Source organism: Ciconia boyciana, chromosome 29 (assembly GCF_034638445.1).
Source record: "Ciconia boyciana chromosome 29, ASM3463844v1, whole genome shotgun sequence".
NCBI classification, from domain to species: Eukaryota; Metazoa; Chordata; class Aves; order Ciconiiformes; family Ciconiidae; genus Ciconia; species Ciconia boyciana.
This window is the reverse complement of record NC_132962.1, coordinates 1,328,109-1,353,362: the sequence shown is the minus strand read 5'-3', so window position 1 is coordinate 1,353,362 and position 25,254 is coordinate 1,328,109. Positions and strand designations below refer to the sequence as shown.

Sequence of the window (25,254 nt, the reverse complement as noted above, 5' to 3'; positions counted from 1 at the left end):
TTGTAGTAATATATTCTATAAACTATATTAATATATTCTATAAAGTATATTAATATATTTATATAAATTATGTTAATATATTATAATATAACATTATAATATTTATAATTATAATACTGTATAGTATATATTATTATATTATATATTATAATATATTATATTATTTAATATTAATTAATATATTATATTATTATATTATATATAATATAATAATATACTATATTAATATATTCTATTATATTAAACATTATTTATATTATTATATTAATAATTATATGATATAATGAATAATGATAATGAAATCAATACTACTAAAAAAATAATAATAAATTGTAATGAAAAGGAAAACAACAAAAGAGAGAGAAAGAGAGAAATAAAACCCAGGAAATAAAACCAAGTGATGCAGCCACTCTCCACACACCCACTGCAGCACAGAGCAGCAGCTGAGGCACGAACATTGCTACTGCCCTCGCGCTGGTGGAAGAGGTGAACCTGCGAGTCCCCAGCATGGGGAAGGCCCTTTCTCCATCACCTGCATCACATCAGAGCCTGGGGCTTGCTGCAGAGATATGGCCGGTGCTGTGAGCAGCTCGAACTCCTGAGATCACGGTCATTTAGGAACAGACAAGGCCCTTGGCCCTGCACCGGGATCCTGCAACAAGAAGGAAAGACACCGCTGGTACTGTCGGGTTAGCTGGGGTCCCCTCAAGCACCAGGAGACAAGGGCTGCCTGCAAGGGACAGTCCCAGCGGACACGGCCCACCAGGCCCCTGCCTGTCCCACACCAGGACAGTCGCCCCACAGCCCCAGCTCGCGATGGGACTCACGTGTCATTGAAGCTGCTGCCGTCCACCCACTGCAGGTGCTCGCCCTGTCTCTGCAGCCCAAGCCAGTAATCAATGTTGCCCTTGAGGCGCAAGAGAAACTCCTGGGGAGGAAAGAGAGAAGCCAACAGTCAGGAGCTGCTGCCAGCCCCACGCGAGTCACTGTCCCAGCCCCACACCGCTGCCACCGGCCCAGGGACAGCAGCAGCTCCCGCCCAACGGCTGCTCCAACAAGCTCCAGAGGCTTCTGAAGGAGCTCACCAGCCCAGCCAGCGGCGTTGCTCCTGCTCTGCCAGAGCTCTCCTCTGCTCGGGGTCCAGCCAAGCACTGCCGGTGGGCAGACGCATCCTGGGCTCAGTGCAACACCCCACGCCTGCCTCCCTCAAGGCCCCAGGGCAGAGCTGCACCTCTGTCCCTACAGGCACCTCTCGCCTGCCCAGCACCAACCCCAGCGCCTGCACCCAACCCAGACCCCTCCTTTCACCCCCACGCAGCCACAACAGCCCCTCACTCACCTTTTCCCAGTCCCTCTTGAGCACAGCCAGCGAGGCCCCGTGTGAGGAGCACTGCTCCTGGCTCCACTCCCAGCTCCCCTCCTCCCTCGAGAGGTAGTAGCAGACATCACGGTACCCAACCCAGTCGTCGGGACAGGCCAGCACCTGAGCCACAGGCAGACCTGCATTCCCTTCACACCTTCCTGCTGGAGAGGGAAGGGGAGAAGGTCAGAGGATTCCGCTCCACAGGGACCAGGGGACACAGCTCCATGGGGCAGGGAAGAAGGAGGCAGCCCTGGGCCCCCACCACGGGGATCCCCAATTTGCTGCCAGGGACCTACAGGGAGCAGACACCCCAGGGGTTAACAGCCTGCCCCATGGCACGGCTGGGGGGGTCCCTGCTCCTCCCCAGGACCCCCGGCACAGGGCAGGGGCACAGCCAGCCTGAGGGCCTGGCCCCACCACGCTCCCCCCACCAGCCTGGGCCTCACACACCCACGCCTGCCCCAGCCTGGAGGGGAAGGGGCCGCATCCAGCCTGGCACTGTGCGGGCTGGGCTGCCAGCACCACACACAGCTCTGCACCAAGGGGCAGGACAGAGGCAGCCGCTCCTCTCTTACCTGATACTACAGCAAGAGCCAGGACCAAAGCCAGGACCAGAGCCACGAGCACAGCCAGAACCAGGACCCATGCTGGATGGAGCATGGACAGCTTGCCTGGAGGAGGAAAAAGCCACTCACAGTGAGGATGGCGCTGTCCCAGAGCGGGCACAGCCCTCGTGTCCCCACCAACCCCAACACAAGCTGCCCAGGGAACATAGAAGGGATCCCACAGCCCATTTCCCCCCCTCACACACACAGCTGGCTGCAAGAAAGCCAAGGGACAGTCACACACACCAGGGACAAGGCTCTCATGCCACAGATGTGGGGGGACAACCTGCAGCAGGAGAGCTGCCAAAGATCTGGAGGGAGGAAGGGTGTCTGCGACAGAACACCCAATGAGGACCGAGCACAAGACAAGCCCTTTCCAGAGAGCTGGAAGAAGCCTCACACTTGCCAGCCCCACTCCTTGGGGGGTGACACTGCCCCAGGGACACTGTCCCCTCCCTACAGGCCACAGGGTTGGCCCTGCACTCACCCAGAAGTCTTCTGTGCATCCTTTTGTCTGTATCCCCAGGCACCTCTGGGTGGGGGGATGCCCCTCCATCCTGGGGACTCAGGGGCTCCTCCACATTCCCATCACTGGAGGAGAATCCAGTCCTCTGCTCTTGTCCCATGGCACACTGAAAAGTAGAAACTCTTTGCTTGCACCAAGCAGGACCTTGCGCCCAAGGCACCACCACTGCAGGCAAAGCCTGTGTCAAGCCAGGCTTAGATACAGTTTAACCTCCACTGGCCCTGTGGGGGGTGACACCCAGGCTCAGGAAGGCGATGCCAGCACACTCCTGCCCTGTCCCTGCTCCCCCTGTGACGCTGCTGCCTGTCCCCAGCACCTGGGGAGACAAAGGCAGCGTCAGTGAGCTCAGGGACTGGCCCTTGGCCCCCAGCAGAGCCAGCACCCTCCCCACCACCCTGCACGCACCCTTCCCAGACAGCCCCCAGGGCACTCACTGCCTGGGAACATCCCCCTGCCACCACTCAGCCCCCCTGCTCCATCACCAGTGACAGCCCAGGCACCGGAATGGGGGGGCCAGGGTCCCCCCAACACACCTGCTGAGCCCTCCTCCGCACACCACAGCTGCTGGACACCAGCAGCCCCAGCACCCCGCGCTGAGGCAGGGGCCACACCTTGAGCCTTTGGAGCCAACAAGGGGCTGGAAACTCAGTCACCCTGGGGGCGATGGGATGGAGGGGGCCTGAGCAAAGCTTCTTACGGGGTGCTTAGGACACCCTGAAGTCAGGCCTGAAGTCAGGGCAAGGGAGGGAGCAAGGCAGATCAGGGAGGAAAACATACAGGCCATTAATTTTTTTTTTTTTTTTTTTTTTGGTGCTGGCGAGGAGCTCAGTGTCAATGGGAGCACAGAGTGAGGAAAGGCAGAAGCAGCCACTTTCCTCAGCGGCCACACAGGATGGAAGCACCATCACTCACAGAGAGGGGAGGGAACGGGGTTTACCCAGCAGGACAAGGCACCGCAGCAGCCTCCAGACACCCACTGCAGTGCGGTGAACAGGAAAGGGCAAGAAGAGTGGCCTACAGACGGCAGTGCGTTTGGAGGATGATGTAATACTCGAGGACCTGGAGGTTTGGGAGAAGGCTGCAGAAGAACAGCCAAAGAGGCAAGACGATATGGGGTGGTGAACCCCAAAATGCTGTGACCATGGTGGCATATAATATAGAACAGCTAAGGCAGACGTCCTTACAGTACGGAAAGGTGCAAGGGGAGCACCAAACAGAAGCTGGAACCATCAGTCTTACTCAAAACGGGGGTAGACAAATGGTCCTGGGAGGAGGAATAATTCTTCAAAACCCCAAAGACAGACAGGACACCTTTTCTCTATTATCTTTCAAGACACACGCTGGTTGACAAATCCAAGGACCACGGGGATACAAACCCCCAGAGTATCCCCGATGGCTTTGCTCAGTAAGCACCCAGACCGCCTGCCCTTAACGGGCAAGGTAAGTACGATTAAGGCATTGCTCCCAATGGGGTTATGGGCTGGGGCCCCTCAGCAGCTCCCGTGCTGGGAAGCTGAAGGGTGGACAAGGAAAGGACCCCTCCCCAGGACCCCTGCAGAGAGAAACCGCAACTACCCACAGCTGCTGGGGAACAGGCTCCTTCTGAGCATTCACATACCAATGCCTGGAAAATTCCGGCTGCTGGCACAGGACAGGGACAGCACAGGCCGAGCCCCGCCAAGGGATCACACTACTCACCCGAGGTGCTGGGGAGCAGCGCCTGCCGTGCTGCTGTCCATAATGGTTCACAACACCGACTGACTCACATGGCACCGTGCCCGGCACGGTGAGGGGACCACAGAAGAGAGAAGCCACAAATGGCCGCTCCTTCATCGGCACCAGCAGGGAAGAAACGCCATCACCCATGGACACAAGGGGGGACACGGGAGGGCAACCCTGTCACCCTCAGGTGAGGGTGAAAGTTTTTGAGAAAGGGAAGAAAATAGTCCAAATCCTCCTCAAAGCCCGTTTTGCCATAAAACAAAGTCAGGTCAAGGGAACTGCACAGGAGATCCAGTTTGTAGCAATAAAATGGCAAGATGGACGTCGTCAGATCCCAATGGATGCGACCAACAAAACAACAGCTGTGTCCTCACCAACTAGCAAAAAGGAAACACAAGCTTCCTTAGCCATTGTGGGTTTTTGGAGAATGCATGTTCCAAATTACAGTCTGATCATAAGCCCTCTCTATCAAGTCACCCAGAAGAAGAATGATTTCAAATGGGGCCCTGAGCAACGACAAGCCTTCGAGCAAATTAAACAGGAGAGAGTTCATGCAGCAGTAGCCCTTGGGCCAGCCCAGGCAGGGAAGATGTAAAAAATGTGCTCTACACGGCAGCCAGGGAGAATGGCCCTACCCGGAGCCTCTGGCAGAAAGCACCAGGGGAGACTCGAGGTCGACCCCTAGGGTTTTGGAGTCGGGGATACAGAGGATCCCAGGCCCGCTACACTCCACCTGAAAAAGAGATATTGGCAGCATGTGAAGGAGTACGAGCTGCTTCGGAAGCGGCTGGTACTGAAGCACAGCTCCTCCTGGCACCCCAACTGCCGGTGCTGGGCTGGATGTTCAAAGGGAGGGTCCCCTCCACACATCATGCAACTGATGCTACGTGGAGTAAGTGGGTAAGCAGGGAGAATAGCCCACTGAGAGCAATGGGTGCTGGGACATTCAAACCTTGGGATACACGTGCAGCAAAAGCCACCTGGTTAGTCAACACTAGGGGATCGGCCAATCGAGCTGGCCCTGCCCAGTCAAAACTTTTCACGTACTGTAGAAGGGGATACAGTCCCTGTAGTGCCCATAAAAAATATGCTGGGGAAGACAGTCCGGGTTACTCCTGCCTCGGGCAAAGGCAAACCCATTTGTGGGATTGCTTTTGCTCAAGGACCTGGGTGCGCTTGGTGGGTAATGCGAAAGGATGGGGAAGTCCGCTGTGTACCTCAAGGGGATTTGATCTGGGGTGAGAATAGCCAATGAACTAAATGGTATGGTGTTAATTGCTGTAGAATACTGTATGTCATCACTACTATGGTTGCTGTATGCCTGTGGCATTAAAAGTTACTGTCGCATTACAAATAGGAGGCTGAGGTGCGGCTGGGGGGGAACCCTCCCGTTGAGTCACGAGGTTCAGACAGGACCCCCTTGCTTTCTAAACTCCTTCTCAGAGAGGAGTCTAGGTGCCGCTAAGTCCAGTCTTAGTCTCAGACTTGGTCAACGGTTTATTTTCTAAGGACGGTATATGTAGCCACTCATCAGAGTCAGCATTTGCCTGCCAGAGCCCCCTCAAGGGCTTTCACTGAAACAGATTCGCAAAGTTGATTAAGGCGACTGCATTAAAGTAATTTGGCAGCGTTATAAGTCCGGTCGCGTTCAGTGTACTAAACTCTCGCAATTACGGACGCACAAATAACGTGACACACCTTCAGTCTAGTCGCATTCCATGAACTACCACGGCCCCACTTAGAGAGTCTGGTTGCATTCAGTGAGAACTATCGCAGCTAGGTTAATGAGGAGTGCAGTTTGTTAGAGCAACAGATACACAGGTTCTTTTGGATTACCGGTGATAAATTCACTGTCTGCAGAGCACGTGCAAATACCAAGAGTATGAGTAACACCGCCAGCTACAAACGCGTTAAAAGATATAAAGCGATGCGGGGGAAGAGAGGCTCAGCCCGTCGACTGATCCCAGAAGTCAGAGTGGTACGCAATGGTATCTTCCCTAACATTCTCCCTCTCTTAAGCTGTTTTATACTATTTTTTACCTTTCAGGTGGAGCTTGAGTGACTCTAGTCATACATACCTTTGTTCGGATTGGTGTAAAGTTTTCTTGCTTCCCTTTTAAAGGTATAAACAAGAAAAATTCAAAGCACAAGCTCAGTGAGGGATAGTCGCACCTTGGAGGTGGGTAGCTTTTGGGATGGAAGTGTGTTTTGGTATTATAACAAAGTTATAATGAGCAAAGTTCACCAAAAGGACCTCATTTTGTCAAGAACATGACAGACTGTTGGCCCAGGGTAGCAAATACGCACCTTATTGGAAAGGGTAGAACCTGGGCATAATGTAGATGGTATAGAATAAGGGGAGGCTACTGTCCTGGTTTCGGCTGGGATAGAGTTAATTTTCTTCCCAGTAGCTGCTATAGTGCTGTGTTTTGGATTTAGGATGAGAATAAGGTTGATAACACACTGGTGTTTTAGTTGCTGCTAAGTAATGTTCACACGAGCCAAGGACTCCTCAGCTCCCCGTGCTCTGCCAGGTGCAGAAGAAGCTGGGAGGGGGCACAGCCAAGACAGTTGATCCAAACCGGCCAAAGGGCTATTCCATACCACAGGACGTCATGCTCAGTAGAGAAACTGCGAGGAGTTGGCCGGGGGCAGCGATCGCTGCTCGGGGACGGGCTGGGTGCCCATCAGCGGGTGGCGAGCAGTTGCGTCACTTGGGGTTTTTTTCCCCTGGGTTTTGTTTCTCTCTTTTGTTGTTCTCCTTTTCATGACATTTTTTTTCCCCTCTTTTTCCAAATTATTAAACTGCTCTTTTCTCAACCCACGAGTTTTCTTACTTTTGCTCTTCCAATTCTGTCCCCCGTCCCACCGCGACGCGGGAGGATAAGCGAGCGGCTGGCTGAGGTGCCGGCTGAAGCTAAACCACGACACACGCCTTTCACCACAGCCGCCTGCCCCTTTCCCCGCACCGAGCGGCCGAGCCCCAGCAGAACCGACGGCAGGTCCCTACCCGCGCTACGCCCGGCCCCGAGCTCCGCCGACGCCGCCTCAGGGGGGCTCCGGGCACTGCCGGCCGCTCCCGCCGCCCTCACGGCCGCGAGCAGCGCTGAGGGGAGCGAGGGACCACGCCCGCCCTTCAAAAGCCTCGCGCAGCCCGCCCGCCCGCCCCTCGGCCAATCAGCGCGCAGGATCGAGGAGTGGCGGGGAAGACAGCCAATCCGAGACAGCGGCGACGCCGCTCCCTTTTGCAAACCCCTCCCGTGAACACGATCCGCCGCGGCCCCCCCGCCCTGCCCGGGCACCACGGTCCGGCACGGGGGGTTTGGGGGTGCGAGCGTGGGGCCGGCACCGAGCTGCTGTCCTGAGCGCCAAACTGGGGGACACTGGCGGGTGACAAAGTCCTTCGGTCACCGGCAATGGCTCCTCCTCGCCCTGGCCTGGGCTCTACCCCTCCCTGAGCACCCCACAGGGGGGTCCCGCCACGGGCAGCAGCCTGCAGGGATCTGGGGCTCTGAGGGCTCCCATCTCCCCTCCATCGCTCCAGGGCCTGGCGGCAGCAGGGTTCAGCGAAGCGCACCCTAAACGTGAGCGGGAGACGAGAGCCTTGTCTTGAAAAGGTGACGGGTGCTTGTCTCGTACCACTGGGTGGGTTGCAAGATGGCCGAACCTTTTGATTCCCCGACGGTTGGTGTACCGACAAAGGCCGATCTCTGCTCGACAGAGCCGCAAGGGCCAGTAGAGTCATGACAATGACTCAGAGGAACAGCCTGAGCAGCAACTTTACTAACTGGCGAATTCAACAAACGGACAAACTTTACGAACTGGCAAGCTCAAACGAACGAGCAGAGGCTGTTTGCCAATGGAGCTATTCTCCGAGCAACCCGTCACAATTTATCCAAAACTTAGATATGGTGCAAGAGTAGAGGAAGAGAGAAGTGAGAAAAGGAAAGGAGAAGAGAGGAGGATAGAGAAAGGAAAGGTATCACCACCCTTGGATCCTGCGGTGACGATGACAGGCGTGGCAGTCCTCCGGCGATGGGTGCGCGTGGTTCTTGGCGGACATGCCTTTTATACGCTAATCCCCGCCTCCGGTTCCGCCCCTTGAGGACTTAGATGGTTCTCGTTCCAGAAAGTTCCAAATCTTCTGCACAGGCGCCGTGGGAGGGGGGTGGTCACGAGGGGTCTCTCGGGTGGTCGCAAGCCCCTTCCTCAGGTAAACCCTGTGTGACCTCTGGCTGTAGGTGGTGAGGGCCATCGGAACCCGGAACCCGGGACATGTTCCGACGCGCTCTCCCTGTCCCGCTCTCTCTCTCCCCCAGCCCATGCTCGCCGACCTGCCATGGCCGGGCAAATCGCGCCGCGCCTCGCCACAATGTTTGAGACACTAACTCCTTCGGTCTCTCACAGTGCTGTGGAGAGGATGGGGCGGCTGCAGGGTGGGAGGAGGTGGGGAGGGGTGGATGCTCCGTGCCGGGGGCTCGGGGCTCAGCCCCATGTAGCCCCATCAAGAGTTTACTCCTTAGCTCTTTTTTTATTTCTCAGCCTTGTCTCCTTTCCACACCTCTCCTTTCGAGATCTCCCACAAGCAGCCGGCAGCAAAGAGCACCGATGCAGCTTTCCCTGCCAGACTTCATGGATGTTACCTCTCCGCTTCGTTCAGACGTGCCACTCGTTAGGTTATCGGGGCAAAAGCTCGGGTAAGGAGGATTCATTGCCAATGGCGGCGTCCTCATCCGCCAGATGCTGCAGCCGTGCTTGGTGGTGAGCAATCGTGTGCACTTTGTGATGGGGGATGTTTCTAGCTTGCTTTCTGTAGCCCTCCTTCTGGCATTATCAATGCAGCAATATAACACAGTAATATTAATTATAATACATGTAATTAAATATGAATACATGTACTATTATTAGAGCTACGTGGTGGGGCTGGCTGCGTGGCACAGACAGCAAGAGAAATATTAATGGGGCATACATGGGAGCGTGACAGGAAGGGGTAGGCGGCAGTACTGGGTGAAATTTCCTTCCTCTGAGCAAAAAGACAAAGAAGAAACTGGTGCAAAGTCAAGGAGAGAGGAGGAAGGATGAGGCTGGAGCTGTGAGAGGCGGTGGGGACGGGAGCAGGAGAGAAGGGCAGTCGTGGAGTTTGCTTTCCAAGTTTCTGGGGTGAAATTAAGTGCTGTTAAAAGTGACAGATGCACTCGACCTCTTAACCAAGCTAGCAGTAGTTTGGTATGGGCTCCAAAGGAGGTAAAGGCCTGAGCCGTGGCCGGGCCAAGAACTCCTGGTTCCGATCTGTTCTCTGAGAACCCCAAAGAAGCCGAGTGGCACAGAGAGCATGGATGCACATGACCTTGGAACACCCATCATGCATGAATAGCGGGTGGCTTTTCCAAGACTCATTTATCAAGGAACAAAGCAAGCTGTGGCTACAAGGAGCCTCATGCATATCTTTCCTATCGCATGTAATCTGACTACGAGCCAACCGCTTTATCTATTAATATGACAGCCTAAGGGAGTCTTCTTTGAGCTCTCCCTGCCAGGCAGCGTGGCTGCACGGCGGTGATCTCCCCTTGAGCTGGGACACCTCTCACGGCTGCTCCTCGAGGCAGAGAGACCTTTTACCAACAGCAGATCTTTGGTAAGCGACTGGTATCGCACATAACCTTGGAGCCTGGTAACTTTGATTTTGTCTTGGTAACTTTGATTGCGTGCTGAATTGATAAATTTTGCATAGATAATCCCTTAGACATAAACCCTTGTCCAAGTCTGAGACTAAGATTGGACCTAGCCGCACCTAAGTGTTAAAGGAGAAGCCGCTGCCCGAGCATTCACACACCATTCAGGGCACCACGCACACACCACCCGAGACTTGAACTGCTAGGACCAGAGTCCCTTCGCAGCGGCAGCCCCACTGAGCTGACGGGTGCCCCTTTTGGACTCCTTGCTCACACACACACACACACACTCGCTCTCAGGCGTTTTCTCTCCCCTCTGGCTTGACCCGAGGTTTCCCGAAGCAGAGCCTCCAATACGACGTACGCCAGATGAATTTATTGAGTGGTACAGCGGTGAAAATAGCTCGAGCTGGGTGCCTACGCAGAGGGACCCCCAACAAAGGAATCCCTGGGCAATGATACCCTTAGACTTTAAATTCCCCTCCCCTCAGGAGACAGTTTGGACCAATAGCACTATTAGGGTCTGGGGTCTTCCCATTCTTCATTGGGCCCCTTCCTTGTCTCTAGGCGGGCCGATTCTTCTCTTATCTCTAAGATCACAGCTTCTGCCAAGGTTGAAGTCTCCTTTTCTTTCTGCTTTGCACAGGTTTTAGAAAGGGACTACTACAACACCCTCTTTGGATTGTCCTTTGGTTGTCCCCGTGCCGGCAAGCGGAGCTACTCACGCAAGCATCCCATTGCTACCACAGCCCCGAGGAGGAGGAGGTTCCCGCTCCAGCCGGCCCAGAGAGCGGTTCGGTGCCACTGAGGACAGCCCGATGCTGCAAGGGAAAGAGGTGTTAGGAGAAAAACACTGCCCCAATCCCGCATCCAGCGAGCCAGATCTGCAGCGCAGATTTGGGCTATTTTCTCCCCAAAAGCAGTTCAGAGCCTGGTAGCCCTCCACGGTTCTGCTGCTGGTTCTTCAAAAGCTTGGGTCAATCGTCCACATTTCACCGCTGTCACCCTCCTCCATTCCGCACCGATCCCACCAGCACTGCGGTAAAGTTACTCGTGATGAGGTTGGGTTGGTTTTATCCAGATGTCCAAGACTCCACGAATCGGGAATTCCCGGGATGTTATAAGCCATTAGAACCCCAAAGGGTCAAGCTCAAGGGTCACAAAACCCAAAGTCAAGGTTAGAGGTGGGCCAAGATGGGAGATGTGCCCCACCACGGCATCCTTTCTCCGCACCAGGGCAAAACTAACTGCTGAACCTGGATGGACCAAGCTCTCCAAGGAGACTTCACCTGACCAAGGTCCCATCCTCCCCCAGCTCCATCCTGCTCAAAGAAGCATGGAGGCAGATGTCCTCCCTGCAGAGCTCAAGGCCAGGCAAAGCCCATCCGTCCTCGGCTCTTGTTGCACAAGAGGGAAGCAGGACGATGCTTCTGGACAAAGCCAGAGCTCACCTTGACCAGCAAAGCTGCATCGAGGATTAAGGTTCAGCATCAGCTTAGGAATAAAACAGCAAAGCAGCAACATCAGCAGAAGGTGGGTTTTGCCCAGCCCTTTGAGATCAAAAGGGATGTGTTTAGGGGAAATCACCAATGCTTGCAAAAAGGAGGGTGCAGCGTGTTGACTGAAGAGGTCCTCAGCAGGCAGAGGTGCCTTCCAGAGGAGGAAAGAGCAGGAATTAAGCCTTTTGCCATTTCTTCCATAAGCTAGAAACCAAAACTAGAGTCAGCAGGAAAAGAGCACAAAGCCCCACAGCAAGGCAGCGGAGGAAGGAAACAAGACAGGGATGTGACACACCACTACAAGTGCAGGAAAGACAGACCAGGAGTATTGAGACCTGCATCAGGCCATCGAAAGACACCAGCTGCCCTTAAGCATCACAGGTCTCCTAAGAGCAGCTGAATTCGGGCAGCTCTGGAGCCTTTGCTGGCTGGGTGCAGGGGGATTTCTTCTTCCCTCATGCCAGGACAAGAACGGTCCCTTCGCATGGCTTTTAGGAAGCAGCCCCTGAAAATGCACTTGGTACCGTGACCGAGTCCTGCCTCACAAGCTTCAGAGGTTTAGTTTTCAGAGTTCAGCGTCTCCGCGCAAGGACGACGTTCAAACAGCCAAGCTGGGGGCAGCTAGGGCTGAAAAATAATCATGCAAAACTGAGGCTTGATCCCGGCAGGGCTGCAGCCGAAGCAGCCACCGCACAAGGAAGGACGAGGGAGTTGTAAAGGGGGGCAACACCGTCCCCAAGGGCAGCTGCAGGCAGAAAAGAAGCCGTGGTATTTAACCCCACGGCAGCAACCGTTAGTGCGAGCCCGCTTGGTTTCCATGGTGGAGGAATCCCATTTAATTGAGCCACGGTGGAGGAATCTCATTTAATTGAGCCACGGTGGAGGAATCCCATTTAATTGAGCCACGGTAGGACTCTGGGCACAGAGTGAAATGGTGACCCCGATTCAAAGAAACCTTACAGCCCTTTCAAGACAAAACTACCAAAGGGATCCCAAACAGCAGACGGGATCCCTTAGCACACCACCACAGCCATGGGTCCCTTCCCCTCCCTGCACCACCCGCAGGGCGGGAGTCTCCCAACACAACCACAGCCCCAAAAAAAAGCCCCCAAACCCCATGATGCACTTACTGCCAGGCTGAGGAAGCGAATGCAGTTTCCTGCAGCGTTTCCCGGGACCGATATCCAGGTCAGCATAAATAATTTCCCCAGCCATAACGGGAGAGGCGAGAGGACCACCAGCCACGCCTCTCGCTCGAACAGTGGCAATCCAGCAGTTGGCAAGTCTGGTTTTTCTGAGGTTTTTCACTCCTCCGGTCAGCTTTGCAAGCTCCTCTCCAAGCTACAGGTCTGCAAGGAGAAGCACGAGCCTCTGAACACTCATCAAGCGGAGCAAGATTACAAAAGAGCGTGTTCGATGGGCTGGCCAGCCTGAAAATGAAACTTTACTCGGCTTCTGCTGAATTAAGCCAGGCAAAAGGAGTTCACAACAGAAGTACCATCTCATAGCATCCAGAAGCCTTTTCTCTTCCAAGTCCAGCCATATTCTTCTAAGGTACCAAACCAAATCTCCCAAACAAGACACCTTTCATTAAAATAAAGCCCAAACCAACCCAAAATGCATGGTTCTGTGCAAATGGGCAGCTCCAGACTTCACTCCCCTCTGTCCACACTGGGTATTTTGCAAGAAAAATAAGGTGTCATTGCAAGAATGATGCAGAGACTCTGCAATCTCCCAGAATATTCCTAGGAGGATTGTAAGAATTATGATTTTCAGGACAGAAAACCACATCCACTCCACCCTTCTCTCCTCCCTTCAGCTACTTGAAAGGTGTTTTCTAGCCTTGGTCACTGCTTCTCCTCACCCAAACCTATTCCAGCATCGCCACCTTCTCCCTGTTGCCGATTTCTCTGTAATCCCACGCTTTTTTCAGCCCGGGTTTGAAGCACACTGCCATTTCGCTGCTCTGCAGGGCAAGCAGGTGCCAAAAAGCCTGGGAGACTGTCGCGTTGTTACTGTCGCATACAAATAGGAGTCTGAGGAGTGGCTGGGGGGGGGAACCCTCCCGTTGAGTCACGAGGTTCAGACAAGACCCCCTTGCTTTCTAAACTCCTTCTCAGAGAGGAGTCTAGGTGCGGCTAGGTCTAGTCTTAGTCTCAGACTTGGTCAATGGTTTATTTTCTAAGGACTGTGTGTATAGCCACTCATTAGTTCAGGGCTTTCGCTAAGGCGACAGCATTAATTTTTACACCCCCCCAGTCTGGTCGTGTTGAAGGAACTATCACGGCCAGAGCAGTGAAGAGTGCAGTTTGTTAGAGCAACAGACACACAGATTCTTTGGATTACCGGTGAGAAATTCACTGTCTGCAAAGCACATGCAAATACCAAGAATATGACTATGAATAACACGGCCGGACACAACGCATATATCAAGAATATGAGTAACACGGCCAGACACAAACGCGTTAAAGATAATAAAGCGACTCTATATAGAGAGAGATTTCTAAGTTTTCCGCGAAGGCACTTGATATAACCAAGTGTTTGACTCTTACCCAAAGGCGTCCCGATGGGGGGGAAGAGAGGCTCAGCCCGTCGACTGATCCCAAACGTCAGAGTGGTACGCGATGGTGTCTTCCCTAACGTTCTCTTTCTCTTAAACCATTTTATACTATCATCTTTCACCTTTCGGGTGGAGCTTGAGTGACTCTAGTCATACATACCTTTGTTTAGGATTGGTGTAAAGTTTTCTCGCTTCGCTTTTAAAGGTATAAGCTAGAAAAATTCAGTGCGCAAGCTCAGTGAGGGGTGGTCGCACCTTGGAGGCGGGTAGCTTTGGGGATGGAGGTGTGTTTTGGTATTATAATGATGTTATAATGAGCAAAGTTCACCAAAAGGACAGCATTTCATCAAAAACGTGGCAGGCTGTTGGCCCAGGGTAGTAAATACGCAGCTTATCAGTTCCATGACACCTTTAAGTTCCCCTGTTATTGCAGAGCCTGGCCGCGGCATCTCCACACCGCTCCACCCTCCGGGCAGCACCTCTTCGAGTCAGCACACCAAGTTCCCCTGGCGTTCCCAACATCTAAGGTTGCAGGCCTAGGGAACTCCCATGGAATGGATTCCTTGCATGTCAGCCGCATTCCACCTGGGGAGCTTCTTCAATGCTGTGCCTTACCTAAAAGTGTGAATATAAGTTCTAATTTTTAAGTCATCTCAGCCATTATCCCACAGAGACTCTTTGGAAACAAGGGGTTAGAAAGGAGCCGTTCAGGGGGAAAGGATGGAAAATGTTCCATAGAGCTCTAGAAATCTATTTGGCTTTGCCTTCACTCCTGGTTTTCAAGTCACTTCCAAGAGACAGTCAGCTTCTCCCTTTGGAAACCGGGATGGGACTAGACTAATTAGAGGGCAGGAAAGGTAGAGCAGAAAACACAAACCCAAAGGCATAGAAAATATAGCTGTAAAGGCGTGAGATGACATTCGGACTGGTTTGTTTGGAAGACTTGCTCATCTCCTTCTGCACACAGGCTGAGAAACCCCACACAAGGACCTTGTGATAGCCCAGTGAGGCAAAAGCCAGACTGTGAGAAGAGGAATCGGATGCTTCGGGACCCATTGAAGCAGCCCAAAATTAGGTATTTATCCCCATTTAGGAGAAAGTGGTTTCTCTGGAGAGCAAAACCACTCCAGACTTGCAGCGTGAGCACGCGGGGGGGCTCGATTGCAACCCATGCCATGCCCAGCACGGCGGCACCTGAGCAGGGACTGACCCATCACAGCCTGCTCTGCGCACGTCCGATCTCGGCATCCCCGCGTGCTGCCTGTCCAGAGCAGGTAGGGAAAACCCCGGGGAGATCTGTCAGGATACTTTCTTTGGGAGAACGAAGGCAGGAGGGGCTGCAGCTTCTCTACAAGCAACAAACCCTTTGGGTTAAGGGTTCAGCGAGGCTTTCTGCATCCAGTGCGACCACACAGAGGCAAAGCACCAACAATAAAGCTCCAAAGAGAGCAACTAACACTGCAAACTTCACACCTGCAGCCTCATTAAGCTAACTGAATTTTGCAGCTAGGAACAGCAAACCCAGCATGCTGCTGAGCAGGATTCCTCCTCATTACAGCAGCAGCAGCAGCAGGAAGGAATTAAGCAGTGCAGGGAAGCTGGATGCTCAGCCATGCTGGGTGCTCTACAGGCACCAGCACAACCCACTGCCTCCAGTGCAGGTTGAACTGCAGGCAGTGCTGGCAGGAGCCCTGTGATGTGTGGAGGCAGAAAAAGGGAGGCAGGTGGGGGAAAGAGGAGCTAAACCAAGGTGCAGGCATTGCTAGCCCAGGCAGCTGGGTGTGAGCCACCTACACCAGCCATCACCATGCTCAAAGCAGCTCAGTGCAGACCCCATTTCCACCACAGCCCCCATCTGACACCCCGATCGCCTTTCTCCCCCCATCATGCCCGAGACAAACATCACTCAAAGCCATTTTGTCCTTCCTTTAAATAGCTTTGAGGCCCCTTTGGGTAAATTTTGCCCTGTCCCTTATGAGAAAGGGGCTGCCTGTGGTTAACAGCAGGAGAGCAGGAAGGCTGCGATGAGAAGGGCAGCCTGTGATGGCTGCCACATCCGCCAAGGTAACTATAGAGCTGTTGCAGTCAAAAACCCTGACTGACCTCGTCCCAGGGGAAAAAGGCACCTCAAAACAGGGACGTGCTCCTGCATTTCCCCCTCTTCACTCACCTCAGCCTGCGCCTGCTCTAATGCAGGGGATGATCGCTCTTCTAGCTGGACTGTCATCCTTAACGCAGGCAGAGGCGGAGAGGAAGCGCAGCAGTGCAAGCACTAAGTAAAGGCAAAAAAGGAATTAGGAAGAAGTTAGAAAGCGATCAGGGAGGGAGAGAAGAGCCTCTGCCCATGGCAGAAGCCTCAAAAATAGGGTCTCCCCAGCTCAGGAAGAACTAGCCCAAGAAAGATGAGGTAGGACTGCCCCAACAGCCCTCCTCTCCATCCCTGCTGCCATCTGAACCCCTAACTGGCACGCTCGAGGATGGAGGGACTGGGAGCACTGGGAAGGGGCCCTCCCGCACTGCCGCCACACCATCACTGCACTCGCAAGGGGACACAGTGAGCTTTGTTCACCCACCATCCCTGTCGGGTTCCTCCCCAATGCCCACGGCTGCTTTCAGCTGCTTCTGGGGCTCCTGCAGCAGCACCTTCTTGAGGGGGGCAGGATTTGGGGGGTCCCCGAGAGCCCCCGTACGCAGGAAAACAAGGGGTGATGGGGAGGGACAGTGGCTTTCAGCAGAGCACGGCCCAGGGGGAGCCCCAGAACTCACCTGGGCATGGGGCAGAGCCAGCACCCCGTGAGGGGCTCCAGCAGAGAGCTCCAGCCATCCCCCTCCAGCCTCCAGCACCCCACGCTGCCAGGGCTCCAGGGAGAAGACCCCGGGGGGCAGCCGCCACGTCACACACGTGTACCCCAACGCTCCAGAAGCTGGGATGGGAAGCGCACACAGGATGGAGGAGGGGAACGGACAGGGCTGCCCTGAGCAGGCGCCTTCTGGAACAGAAGGGACACCCATGGCAGTTTACCATGTTTTATTAAAAAACATCAGTAGAAAATTAGCATCAACATCTGTAACTCTCTGGGGTGCCACACAAGGGCCAACTCACTCCCCCTGCCCTGCACCAGGCCAGGGACCTCCGCCGAGCTGTCAGCACCCATCTCATCTGGCTGCCGCTGCTCGAGCTCCATCGCACAGTGCAAAAGCAGGGATGTGTGGATTGTGAGAGAAGCAAGATGACTCCTGGGCTGGTCCCAGAAGCAGAAAGAAACCCCCTCCATGCACAACCCAAGGTCCCAGTCCAGGCAGCCACACGTCAGCATCCCTGACATCTCCCCTTCCTGCAGGTTCATCTCCCCGAGACCTGGCGGTGAGTTGTTGCTGCGACAAGAAGAAACCTGGAACAACAGTTAAGGCAAGAATATCCTGACGGTGCTCTGCGCTGGTGGAAGAGGTGAATCTGTGGGTCCCCACCGTGGGGAAGGTGCTTGGCTGGGGCCCCCATGAACCTCCGGAGGTTCAACAAGGCCAAGTGCAAGGTCTGTACTGATACTGGGCAACCCCTGGTATCAGTACAGGCTGGGGGATGAAGGGATGGAGCGCAGCACTGCCGAGCAGGACCTGGGGGGTGAAAAACTGGCCATGAGCCGGCAATGTGCGCTGGCAGCCCAGAAAGGCAAGCATCTCCTGGGCTGCATCACCCCAGGGTGGCCAGCAGGGCAAGGGAGGTGGTTCTGCCCCTCAACTCCACTCTGGTGAGACCCCTCCCGGGGTCTCTGGCACTGCGTCCAGCTCGGGGGTCCTCAGCAGAGGAAAGACATGGACCTGCTGGAGCGGGTCCAGAGGAGGCCACAAAAGTGGTCAGAGGGATGGAACACCTCTGCTGTGAGGACAGGCTGGGAGAGTTGGGGTTGTTCAGCTTGGAGAAGAGAAGGCTCCGGGGAGACCTTAAAGCAGCTTTCCAGTACTTAAACCGGGCTGATAAAGATGGGGACATCTTTTGAGCAGGGCCCGTAGCGCTAGGACAAGGGATGATGCTTTTACATTAAAAGAGGGGAGATTCAGACCAGATCTAAAGAAGACATTTGTTACACTGAGGGCAGTGAAACACTGGCCCAGGTTGCCCAGAGAGGTGGGAGATGCCTCATCCCTGGGAACATTCAAGGTCAGGTTGGACGGGGCTCTGAGCAACCTGATGTAGTTGAAGATGTCCCTGCTCATGGCAGGGGGTTGGGACTCGAACTTGAAAGTCCCTTCCCACCCAAACCATTCTAAGATTCTTTCTCTACCACCTCTGTCATGGGGTTATCATCAGAGCTGGGGCTTGCTGCAGAGATATGGCCGGTGCTGTGAGCAGCTTGAACTCCCAAGATGATCGTCCTTAAGGAACAAACAAGGTTCTTGGCCCTGCACCAGGATCCTGCAACAAGAAGGAAAGACACCGCTGGTACTGTCAGGTTAGGTGGGGTCCCCTCAAGCACCAGGAGACAAGGGCTGCCTGCAAGGGACAGTCCCAGCAGACACGGCCCACCAGGCCCCTGCCTGTCCCACACCAGGACAGTCGCCCCACAGCCCCAGCTCGCGATGGGACTCACGTGTCATTGAAGCTGCTGCCGTCCACCCACTGCAGGTGCTCGCCCTGTCTCTGCAGCCCAAGCCAGTAATCAATGTTGCCCTTGAGGCGCAAGAGAAACTCCTGGGGAGGAAAGAGAGAAGCCAACAGTCAGGAGCTGCTGCCAGCCCCACGCGAGTCACTGTCCCAGCCCCACACCGCTGCCACCGGCCCAGGGACAGCAGCAGCTCCCGCCCAACGGCTGCTCCAACAAGCTCCAGAGGCTTCTGAAGGAGCTCACCAGCCCGGCCAGCGGCGTTGCTCCTGCTCTGCCAGAGCTCTCCTCTGCTCGGGGTCCAGCTAAACACTGTGGGTGGGCAGACGTACCTTGGGCTCCCCGCCAAACCCCGCACCTGCCTCCCTCCAAGGCCCCAGGGCAGAGCTGCACCTCTGTCCCTACAGGCACCTCTCGCCTGCCCAGCACCAACCCCAGCGCCTGCACCCAACCCAGACCCCTCCTTTCACCCCCACGCAGCCACAACAGCCCCTCACTCACCACTTCCCAGTCCCTCTTGAGCACAGCCAGCGAGGCCCCGTGTGAGGAGCACTGCTCCTGGCTCCACTCCCAGCTCCCCTCCTCCCTCGAGAGGTAGTAGCAGACATCACGGTACCCAACCCAGTCGTTGGGACACGGCAGCACCTGAGCCACAGGCAGACCTGCATTCCCTTCACACCTTCCTGCTGGAGAGGGAAGGGGAGAAGGTCAGAGGATTCCGCTCCACAGGGACCAGGGGACACAGCTCCATGGGGCAGGGAAGAAGGAGGCAGCCCTGGGCCCCCACCACGGGGATCCCCAATTTGCTGCCAGGGACCTACAGGGAGCAGACACCCCAGGGGTTAACAGCCTGCCCCATGGCACGGCTGGGGGGGTCCCTGCTCCTCCCCAGGACCCCCGGCACAGGGCAGGGGCACAGCCAGCCTGAGGGCCTGGCCCCACCACGCTCCCCCCACCAACCTGGGCCTCACACACCCACGCCTGCCCCAGCCTGGAGGGGAAGGGGCCGCATCCAGCCTGGCGCTGCGCAGGCTGGGCTGCCAGCACCACACACAGCTCTGCACCAAGGGGCAGGACAGAGGCAGCCGCTCCTCTCTTACCTGATACTACAGCAAGAGCCACAGCCAAAGCCAGGGCCAGAACCACGAGCACAGCCAGAACCAGGACCCATGCTGGATGGAGCATGGACAGCTTGCCTGGAGGAGGAAAAAGCCACTCGCAGTGAGGATGGCGCTGTCCCAGAGCGGGCACAGCCCTCGTGTCCCCGCCAACCCCAACACAAGCTGCCCAGGGAACACAGAAGGGACCCCACAGCCCATTTCCCCCCCTCACACACACAGCTGGCTGCAAGAAAGCCAAGGGACAGTCACACACACCAGGGACAAGGCTCTCACACTGCAGACATGGAGGGACAACCTGCAGCAGGAGAGCTGCCAAAGATCTGGGCGGAAGGAAGGGTGTCTGCGACAGAACACCCAATGAGGACAGAGCAGAAGACAAGCCCTTTCCAGAGAGCTGGAAGAAGCCTCACACTTGCCAGCCCCACTCCTTGGGGGGTGACACTGCCCCAGGGACACTGTCCCCTCCCTACAGGCCACAGGGTTGGCCCTGCACTCACCCAGAAATCTTCTGTGCATCCTTTTGTCTGTATCCCCAGGCACCTCTGGGTGGGGGGATGCCCCTCCGTCCTGGGGACTCAGGGGCTCCTCCACATTCCCATCACTGGAGCAGAATCCATTCCTCTGCCCTCCTTCCATGGCACACTGAAAAGTTGTCAGCCCGCCCGCCCCTCGACCAATCAGCGCGCAGGATCGAGGAGTGGCGGGGAAGACAGCCAATCCGAGACAGCGGCGGCACCGCCCCTCCCGTGAACACGATCCGCCGCGGCCCCCTCGCCCTGCCCGGGCACCACGGTCCGGCACGGGGGGTTTGGGGGTGCGAGCGTGGGGCCGGCACCGAGCTGCTGTCCTGAGCGCCAAACTGGGGGACACTGGCGGGTGACAAAGTCCTTCGGTCAAAGCATTTGTCTGGGCAACGCACCAAGAGATGGACACGAAATAATGAGGGACTGGAACCGAAATCAAGCTGATAAACCCTTCATAGCACCGGAAACGGCTGATGTAAAAAAGATTAAGTAACAAAAACAAGTTTTCCCTAGTTGGGTCTTGCCTAGGCAGCACGGGAGCGTACGTATCCTTTCCAACCCTTTGTGCATTGACAGTGAAACCCTGCTTGTCAGCCAGGTCTCGGTCTCTCCGTGGACAACCTGAGACCCATGCTTCAGCTTTTTCCACAGCAGCGAGGGGTTAAAAATTAAGCGGGGGAGATCACCTGGGTGTAAAAAGGGAGCCAGGGCAGAGCTGTGAAGGCAGATTTTAAAACAGGTTTTCTCAGAAACAGAACTAGAAATAATGACTTTGTCCTGTGCTGTATAATCAGCTGATCCACTGCTGATGTGGCAAAGAAATATATTTACAAGGGCTGTAGCCAAGAGCAGGCTTCAAGCCCCATGGTGAAGTCGCCTTTGGGAAAGAATAATTGAGAAAATGATTAAAAAAAGAACCAAGAAGGGGAAGTCTCCCACTGGTGACCAGTGGAGAAGAGAAATGATGCAGCTTCATCATGCAGTGCGTGATGTTAGTGCATTGATAATACAGGCACCTCTCGCCAGCCCAGCGCCAAGGAGACACTTGCCTTTCTGGGCTGCCAGCGCACATTGCCGGCTCATGGCCAGTTTTTCACCCCCCAGGTCCTGCTCGGCAGTGCTGCGCTCCATCCCTTCATCCCCCAGCCTGTACTGATACCAGGGGTTGCCCAGTATCAGTACAGACCTTGCACTTGGCCTTGTTGAACCTCCGGAGGTTCACGTGGGCCCCAGCCAAGCACCTTCCCCATGGTGGGGACCCACAGCTTCACCTCTTCCACCAGCACAGAGTAATGTTGGGATGTTCTTGCCTCAACTGCTGGTCCGGCTTGCTCCTGGTCTCGGTGACAAATCACCGCCAGGTCCTGGGGAGATGAACCTGCAGGAAGGGGAGATGTCAGGGATGCTGACGTGTGGCTGCCTGGACTGGGACCTTGGGTTATGCGTGAAGGGGGTTTCTTTCTGCTTCTGGGACCAGCCCAGGAGTCATCTTGCTTCTCTCACAATCCACACATCCCTGCTTTTGCACTATGGCGATGGAGCTCAAGCAGCTGCTGCCAGATGAGATGGGTGCCGACAGCTTGGCAGAGGTCCCTGGCCTGGTGCAGGGCAGGGGGAGTGAGTTGGCCCTTGTGTGGCACCCCAGAGAGTTACAGATGTTGATGCTATTTTTTTCTACTGATGTATTTTAATAAAACATGGTAAACTGCCATAGGTGTTCCTTCTGTTCCGGAAGGTGCCTGCTCAGGGCAGCCCTGTCCTTTCCCTTGAGCCCTGTCAGTGTGGGGTGCTGGAGGCTGGAGGGGGATGGCTGGAGCTCTCTGCTGGAGCCCCTCACGGGGTGCTGGCTCTGCCCCATGCCCAGGCGAGTTCTGGGGCTCCCCCTGGGCCGTGCTCTGCTGAAAGCCACTGTCCCTCCCCATCACCCCTTGTTTTCCTGCGTACGGGGGCTCTCGGGGACCCCCCAAATCCTGCCCCCCTCAAGATGGTCCTCCCTCAAGAAGGTCCCAGCAGCTCCCGCCCTGGCAACGCTTACAGCCTGGCGCCTTGAAGTGCTTGCACAAGCCTTTTTTTTTTTTTAATTGCTTGCGAACAAAGGGGCGCCTTCCTGCCAGGAAAAGCTGTAGTGGTTCCTCCCCTCAACGGCTCCAGAAGGGAGGAAGCACCAACCGCAGAGAGGGAGGGGGACTGGGGTCCTGAAAGAGAACTCACTGCCCGAGAATGCCCAGGCAGGCCGAGGGCCCCCCAGGAGCCCGCCGCAGCCCTACGGAGCCCGGCGCCAGAGGGAGCAGTGGAGCCCGGCCACGCCGAGCCCGAGCCCGGCCACGCCGAGCCCAAGCTCGGCTGGCAAAGCTCCCGGCTGCAGGGCTGGCTGTCAAGTGGGGCACCGGCACAATATGCGTTAATTCCGATGGGGTTATGGGCTGGGGCCCCTCAGCAGCTCCCGTGCTGGGAAGCTGAAGGGTGGACAAGGAAAGGACCCCTCCCCAGGACCCCTGCAGAGAGAAACCCACAACTACCCACAGCTGCTGGGGAACAGGCTCCTTCTGAGCATTCACACACCAATGCCTGCTGAGGGGACACGGGGAGAACGAGCCCGCCAGGCTCCCTTCACCACAGCCGTCTCCCCCCTTCCCCCGTACCGAGCAGCCGAACCCCAGCAGAACCGACGGCAGGTCCCTAACCGCGCTACGCCCGGCCCCGAGCTCCGCCGACGCCGCCTCAGGGGGGGTCCCGCCGCTCCCGGCCGCCCCCGCCGCCCTCACAGCCACGAGCAGCGCTGAGGAGAGCGAGGGACCACGCCCGCCCTTAAAAAGCCTCGCGCAGCCCGCCCGCCCCTCGGCCAATCAGCGCGCAGGATCGAGGAGTGGCGGGGAAGACAGCCAATCCGAGACAGCGGCGACGCCGCTCCCTTTTGCAAACCCCTCCCGTGAACACGATCCGCCGCGGCCCCCTCGCCCTGCCCGGGCACCACGGTCCGGCACGGGGGGTTTGGGGGTGCGAGCGTGGGGCCGGCACCGAGCTGCTGTCCTGAGCGCCAAACTGGGGGACACTGGCGGGTGACAAAGTCCTTCGGTCACCGGCAATGGCTCCTCCTCGCCCTGGCCTGGGCTCTACCCCTCCCTGAGCACCCCACAGGGGGGTCCCGCCACGGGCAGCAGCCGGCAGGGATCTGGGGCTCTGAGGGCTCCCATCTCCCCTCCATCGCTCCAGGGCCTGGCGGCAGCGGGGTTCAGTGAAGCGCACCCTAAATGTGAGCAGGAGACGAGAGCCTTGTCTTGAAAAGGTGATGGGTGCTGTGGAGAGGATGGGGCGGCTGCAGGGTGAGAGGAGGTGGGGAGGGGTGGATGCTCCGTGCCTGGGGCTCGGGGCTCAGCCCCATGTAGCCCCATCAAGAGTTTACTTCTTAGCTCTGTTTTCGAGCTGATGCCATCCCTGCTGCCCACTCTTCCCTGGTCTGTTTGTTTTTCTCGGTGGAATTTACTGAAGCAGCTGGTTGAATCCAAAAAGGAGTGTGAGTGGGTGGGAGTCCTTCAAGGACAGTGCAAAAAAGCTGGGAGAGGAAAGGAGAGGAAAAAGCTCCAAGCGGGGGGAGATGTGTCTCTGCCTCCATCCCCCCCTTTTGCCACCTGGGTTGGAGGACACAGAGGTACAAAGGCTGGAGCAGCTCCCACCTCCCCGCTGCCCATACGGGTGCTGGAGGGAGTAGAGGAAGGTCGGTAGTGGGAAATACGGCAATAATTAACTTGGCTTTGAGCTGGTTTTTTTGGCCATGCTGGGTGTGAAGCACTTCCTCTGGTTTTTATTTTCACGCATGACTGTTCCGAGGCAACCCTGAAGGCTCACCTGCTGAGCTGCCCTTGCTAGTACTTCGATAGTTTTTTGTTCTTTATTTCTTTTGGCTGGAGAATGTATAGAAAGCTTTACGTCCCCTCTCTGTAGGAGATAACAGGAACTCCCAAGAGACTCTCAGCCTGTCACCACCCCAAGGACACCCTGGGCAGGGCAATCCGAGGATGCCAACCTGCCTCCACCCACCGCGGGGCATGAAAACAGCCGCCTCAACTGACCAAAAGAAATGAGGGCCAAGTTACTCCAAAATACTCTAGTGGAAGAAGCTCCACCTCTTCTCAAGTAGCTACTACAGGGGAAAAAAGCTGCTTCTCCCTGGTTTTCAGTCTGGATAAACAACAAGAGCTGTGGCTCTTGGAAAGTGCCGAGAGCTGCATCTGCATGGGCTCAGCGAGGTCTTCTGCTCAACACCTGTAACGAACCTGAGCTCCCCCAGCTCTGCTTTTCAGGGGAAGGAAAGGACGGAGAAGATACAGGCTTGTTTTGTGGTAGCAACAAGGCCGGTGGGAGACTCCTCTACCTGGTTTTCCAGCAAAGACCCAGACATTTGTTTTACATGATGGTGCTGTCAAAGAGGGAGGCAACGGGGCTGGGGCAACACCTGATCCCAGGGGGAAGGTGGTCGATGTGCCCCTGGGCCTGGGAGAAAGGCTGAAGGTGGGGAATCAAGAAGCCAACGGGGAAATGAGGGTGGGGAAATGAGGGTGGGGAAATGAGGGTGGGGAAATGAGGGTGGGGAAATGAGGGTGGGGAAATGAGGGTGGGGAAAGGGACACAGAGGAGCTCACCGGCGTTGCCATCATCACTACCAGCTCCCGGCTCTTCCCTCCGGTCCCCATCACCGACGGGCGAGCGACCTGCTCCACATCGCTCACACTGCTCAGGGACCGGGACAAGATGGCGGAGGGCCCGCCTCCGCCTCTCCGCCGCCACGCATGCGCGCTGCGCCGCTCCCAGCCGCCAGAGCGCGCCGGGAAACGGAGTCCCTCGCGCGGGGGCTGACGGGAGTTGTAGTCCTGGGCCGCGCTGGGCAACGCTCAGCCCGGGGCCTGCTCGGCGCGGGCTGCTGGGAGACACCAGGCCCCTCGGGGTCCCCTCCGTCGTGTCCCGGCCCCCCGCACCCCGAGGCGAAGCCCCCGGGGTCCCCCTGGCCCCTCTGCCAGCGCCAGGCCCCACACTCCCGGGGGGGGCCATGTTGGGCCTAGGGGT

At 56.1% G+C, this 25,254-nt stretch overlaps 3 protein-coding genes and 1 long non-coding RNA gene across 15 annotated transcripts in view; 1 reads left to right on the top strand and 3 right to left on the bottom strand.

Moving 5' to 3' along the window:
• ZNF692 (zinc finger protein 692) overlaps window positions 1-25,254 on the bottom strand; it is a 60,139-nt gene that overhangs the window by 13,295 nt on the left and 21,590 nt on the right. The window lies entirely within an intron of this gene.
• LOC140644883 (C-type lectin domain family 2 member B-like) lies at window positions 311-23,111 on the bottom strand. Of its 5 annotated transcripts, XM_072848064.1 has the most exons (8): window positions 16,714-16,856; window positions 16,118-16,219; window positions 12,518-14,562; window positions 2,456-2,600; window positions 1,939-2,034; window positions 1,340-1,521; window positions 828-928; window positions 311-652 (listed from the first exon to the last, which is right to left on the bottom strand). In XM_072848064.1, the coding sequence occupies exons 3-8, from the start codon at window positions 12,581-12,583 to the stop codon at window positions 538-540; spliced, it is 705 nt and encodes a 234-aa protein (XP_072704165.1). In that variant the 5' UTR covers window positions 12,584-14,562; window positions 16,118-16,219; window positions 16,714-16,856; the 3' UTR covers window positions 311-537. The 5 variants fall into 5 exon arrangements, with proteins under 5 accessions (XP_072704165.1, XP_072704168.1, XP_072704169.1 ...); XM_072848067.1 differs by lacking the exons at window positions 12,518-14,562; window positions 16,118-16,219; window positions 16,714-16,856 and adding exons at window positions 3,407-3,572; window positions 7,227-7,316 and having other exon boundaries at window positions 318-652; window positions 1,340-1,524; XM_072848068.1 differs by lacking the exons at window positions 12,518-14,562; window positions 16,118-16,219; window positions 16,714-16,856 and adding an exon at window positions 22,878-23,111 and having other exon boundaries at window positions 318-652; window positions 1,340-1,524; window positions 2,456-2,601.
• LOC140644905 (uncharacterized) lies at window positions 7,488-12,500 on the top strand. Its single transcript, XR_012039864.1, has 3 exons — window positions 7,488-7,833; window positions 8,759-8,913; window positions 10,535-12,500. It is a non-coding gene; the product is annotated as an uncharacterized lncRNA (long non-coding RNA).
• Window positions 16,961-25,254, bottom strand: LOC140644832 (C-type lectin domain family 2 member B-like). 6 transcript variants are annotated; one of them, XM_072847967.1, is made up of 8 exons: window positions 24,834-25,254; window positions 21,465-21,571; window positions 20,167-20,575; window positions 19,649-19,744; window positions 19,050-19,234; window positions 18,537-18,637; window positions 18,234-18,361; window positions 16,961-17,339 (listed from the first exon to the last, which is right to left on the bottom strand). In XM_072847967.1, the coding sequence occupies exons 1-7, from the start codon at window positions 25,237-25,239 to the stop codon at window positions 18,253-18,255; spliced, it is 1,413 nt and encodes a 470-aa protein (XP_072704068.1). In that variant the 5' UTR covers window positions 25,240-25,254; the 3' UTR covers window positions 16,961-17,339; window positions 18,234-18,252. The 6 variants fall into 6 exon arrangements, with proteins under 6 accessions (XP_072704068.1, XP_072704069.1, XP_072704070.1 ...); XM_072847968.1 differs by having other exon boundaries at window positions 19,050-19,231; XM_072847969.1 differs by having other exon boundaries at window positions 21,504-21,571.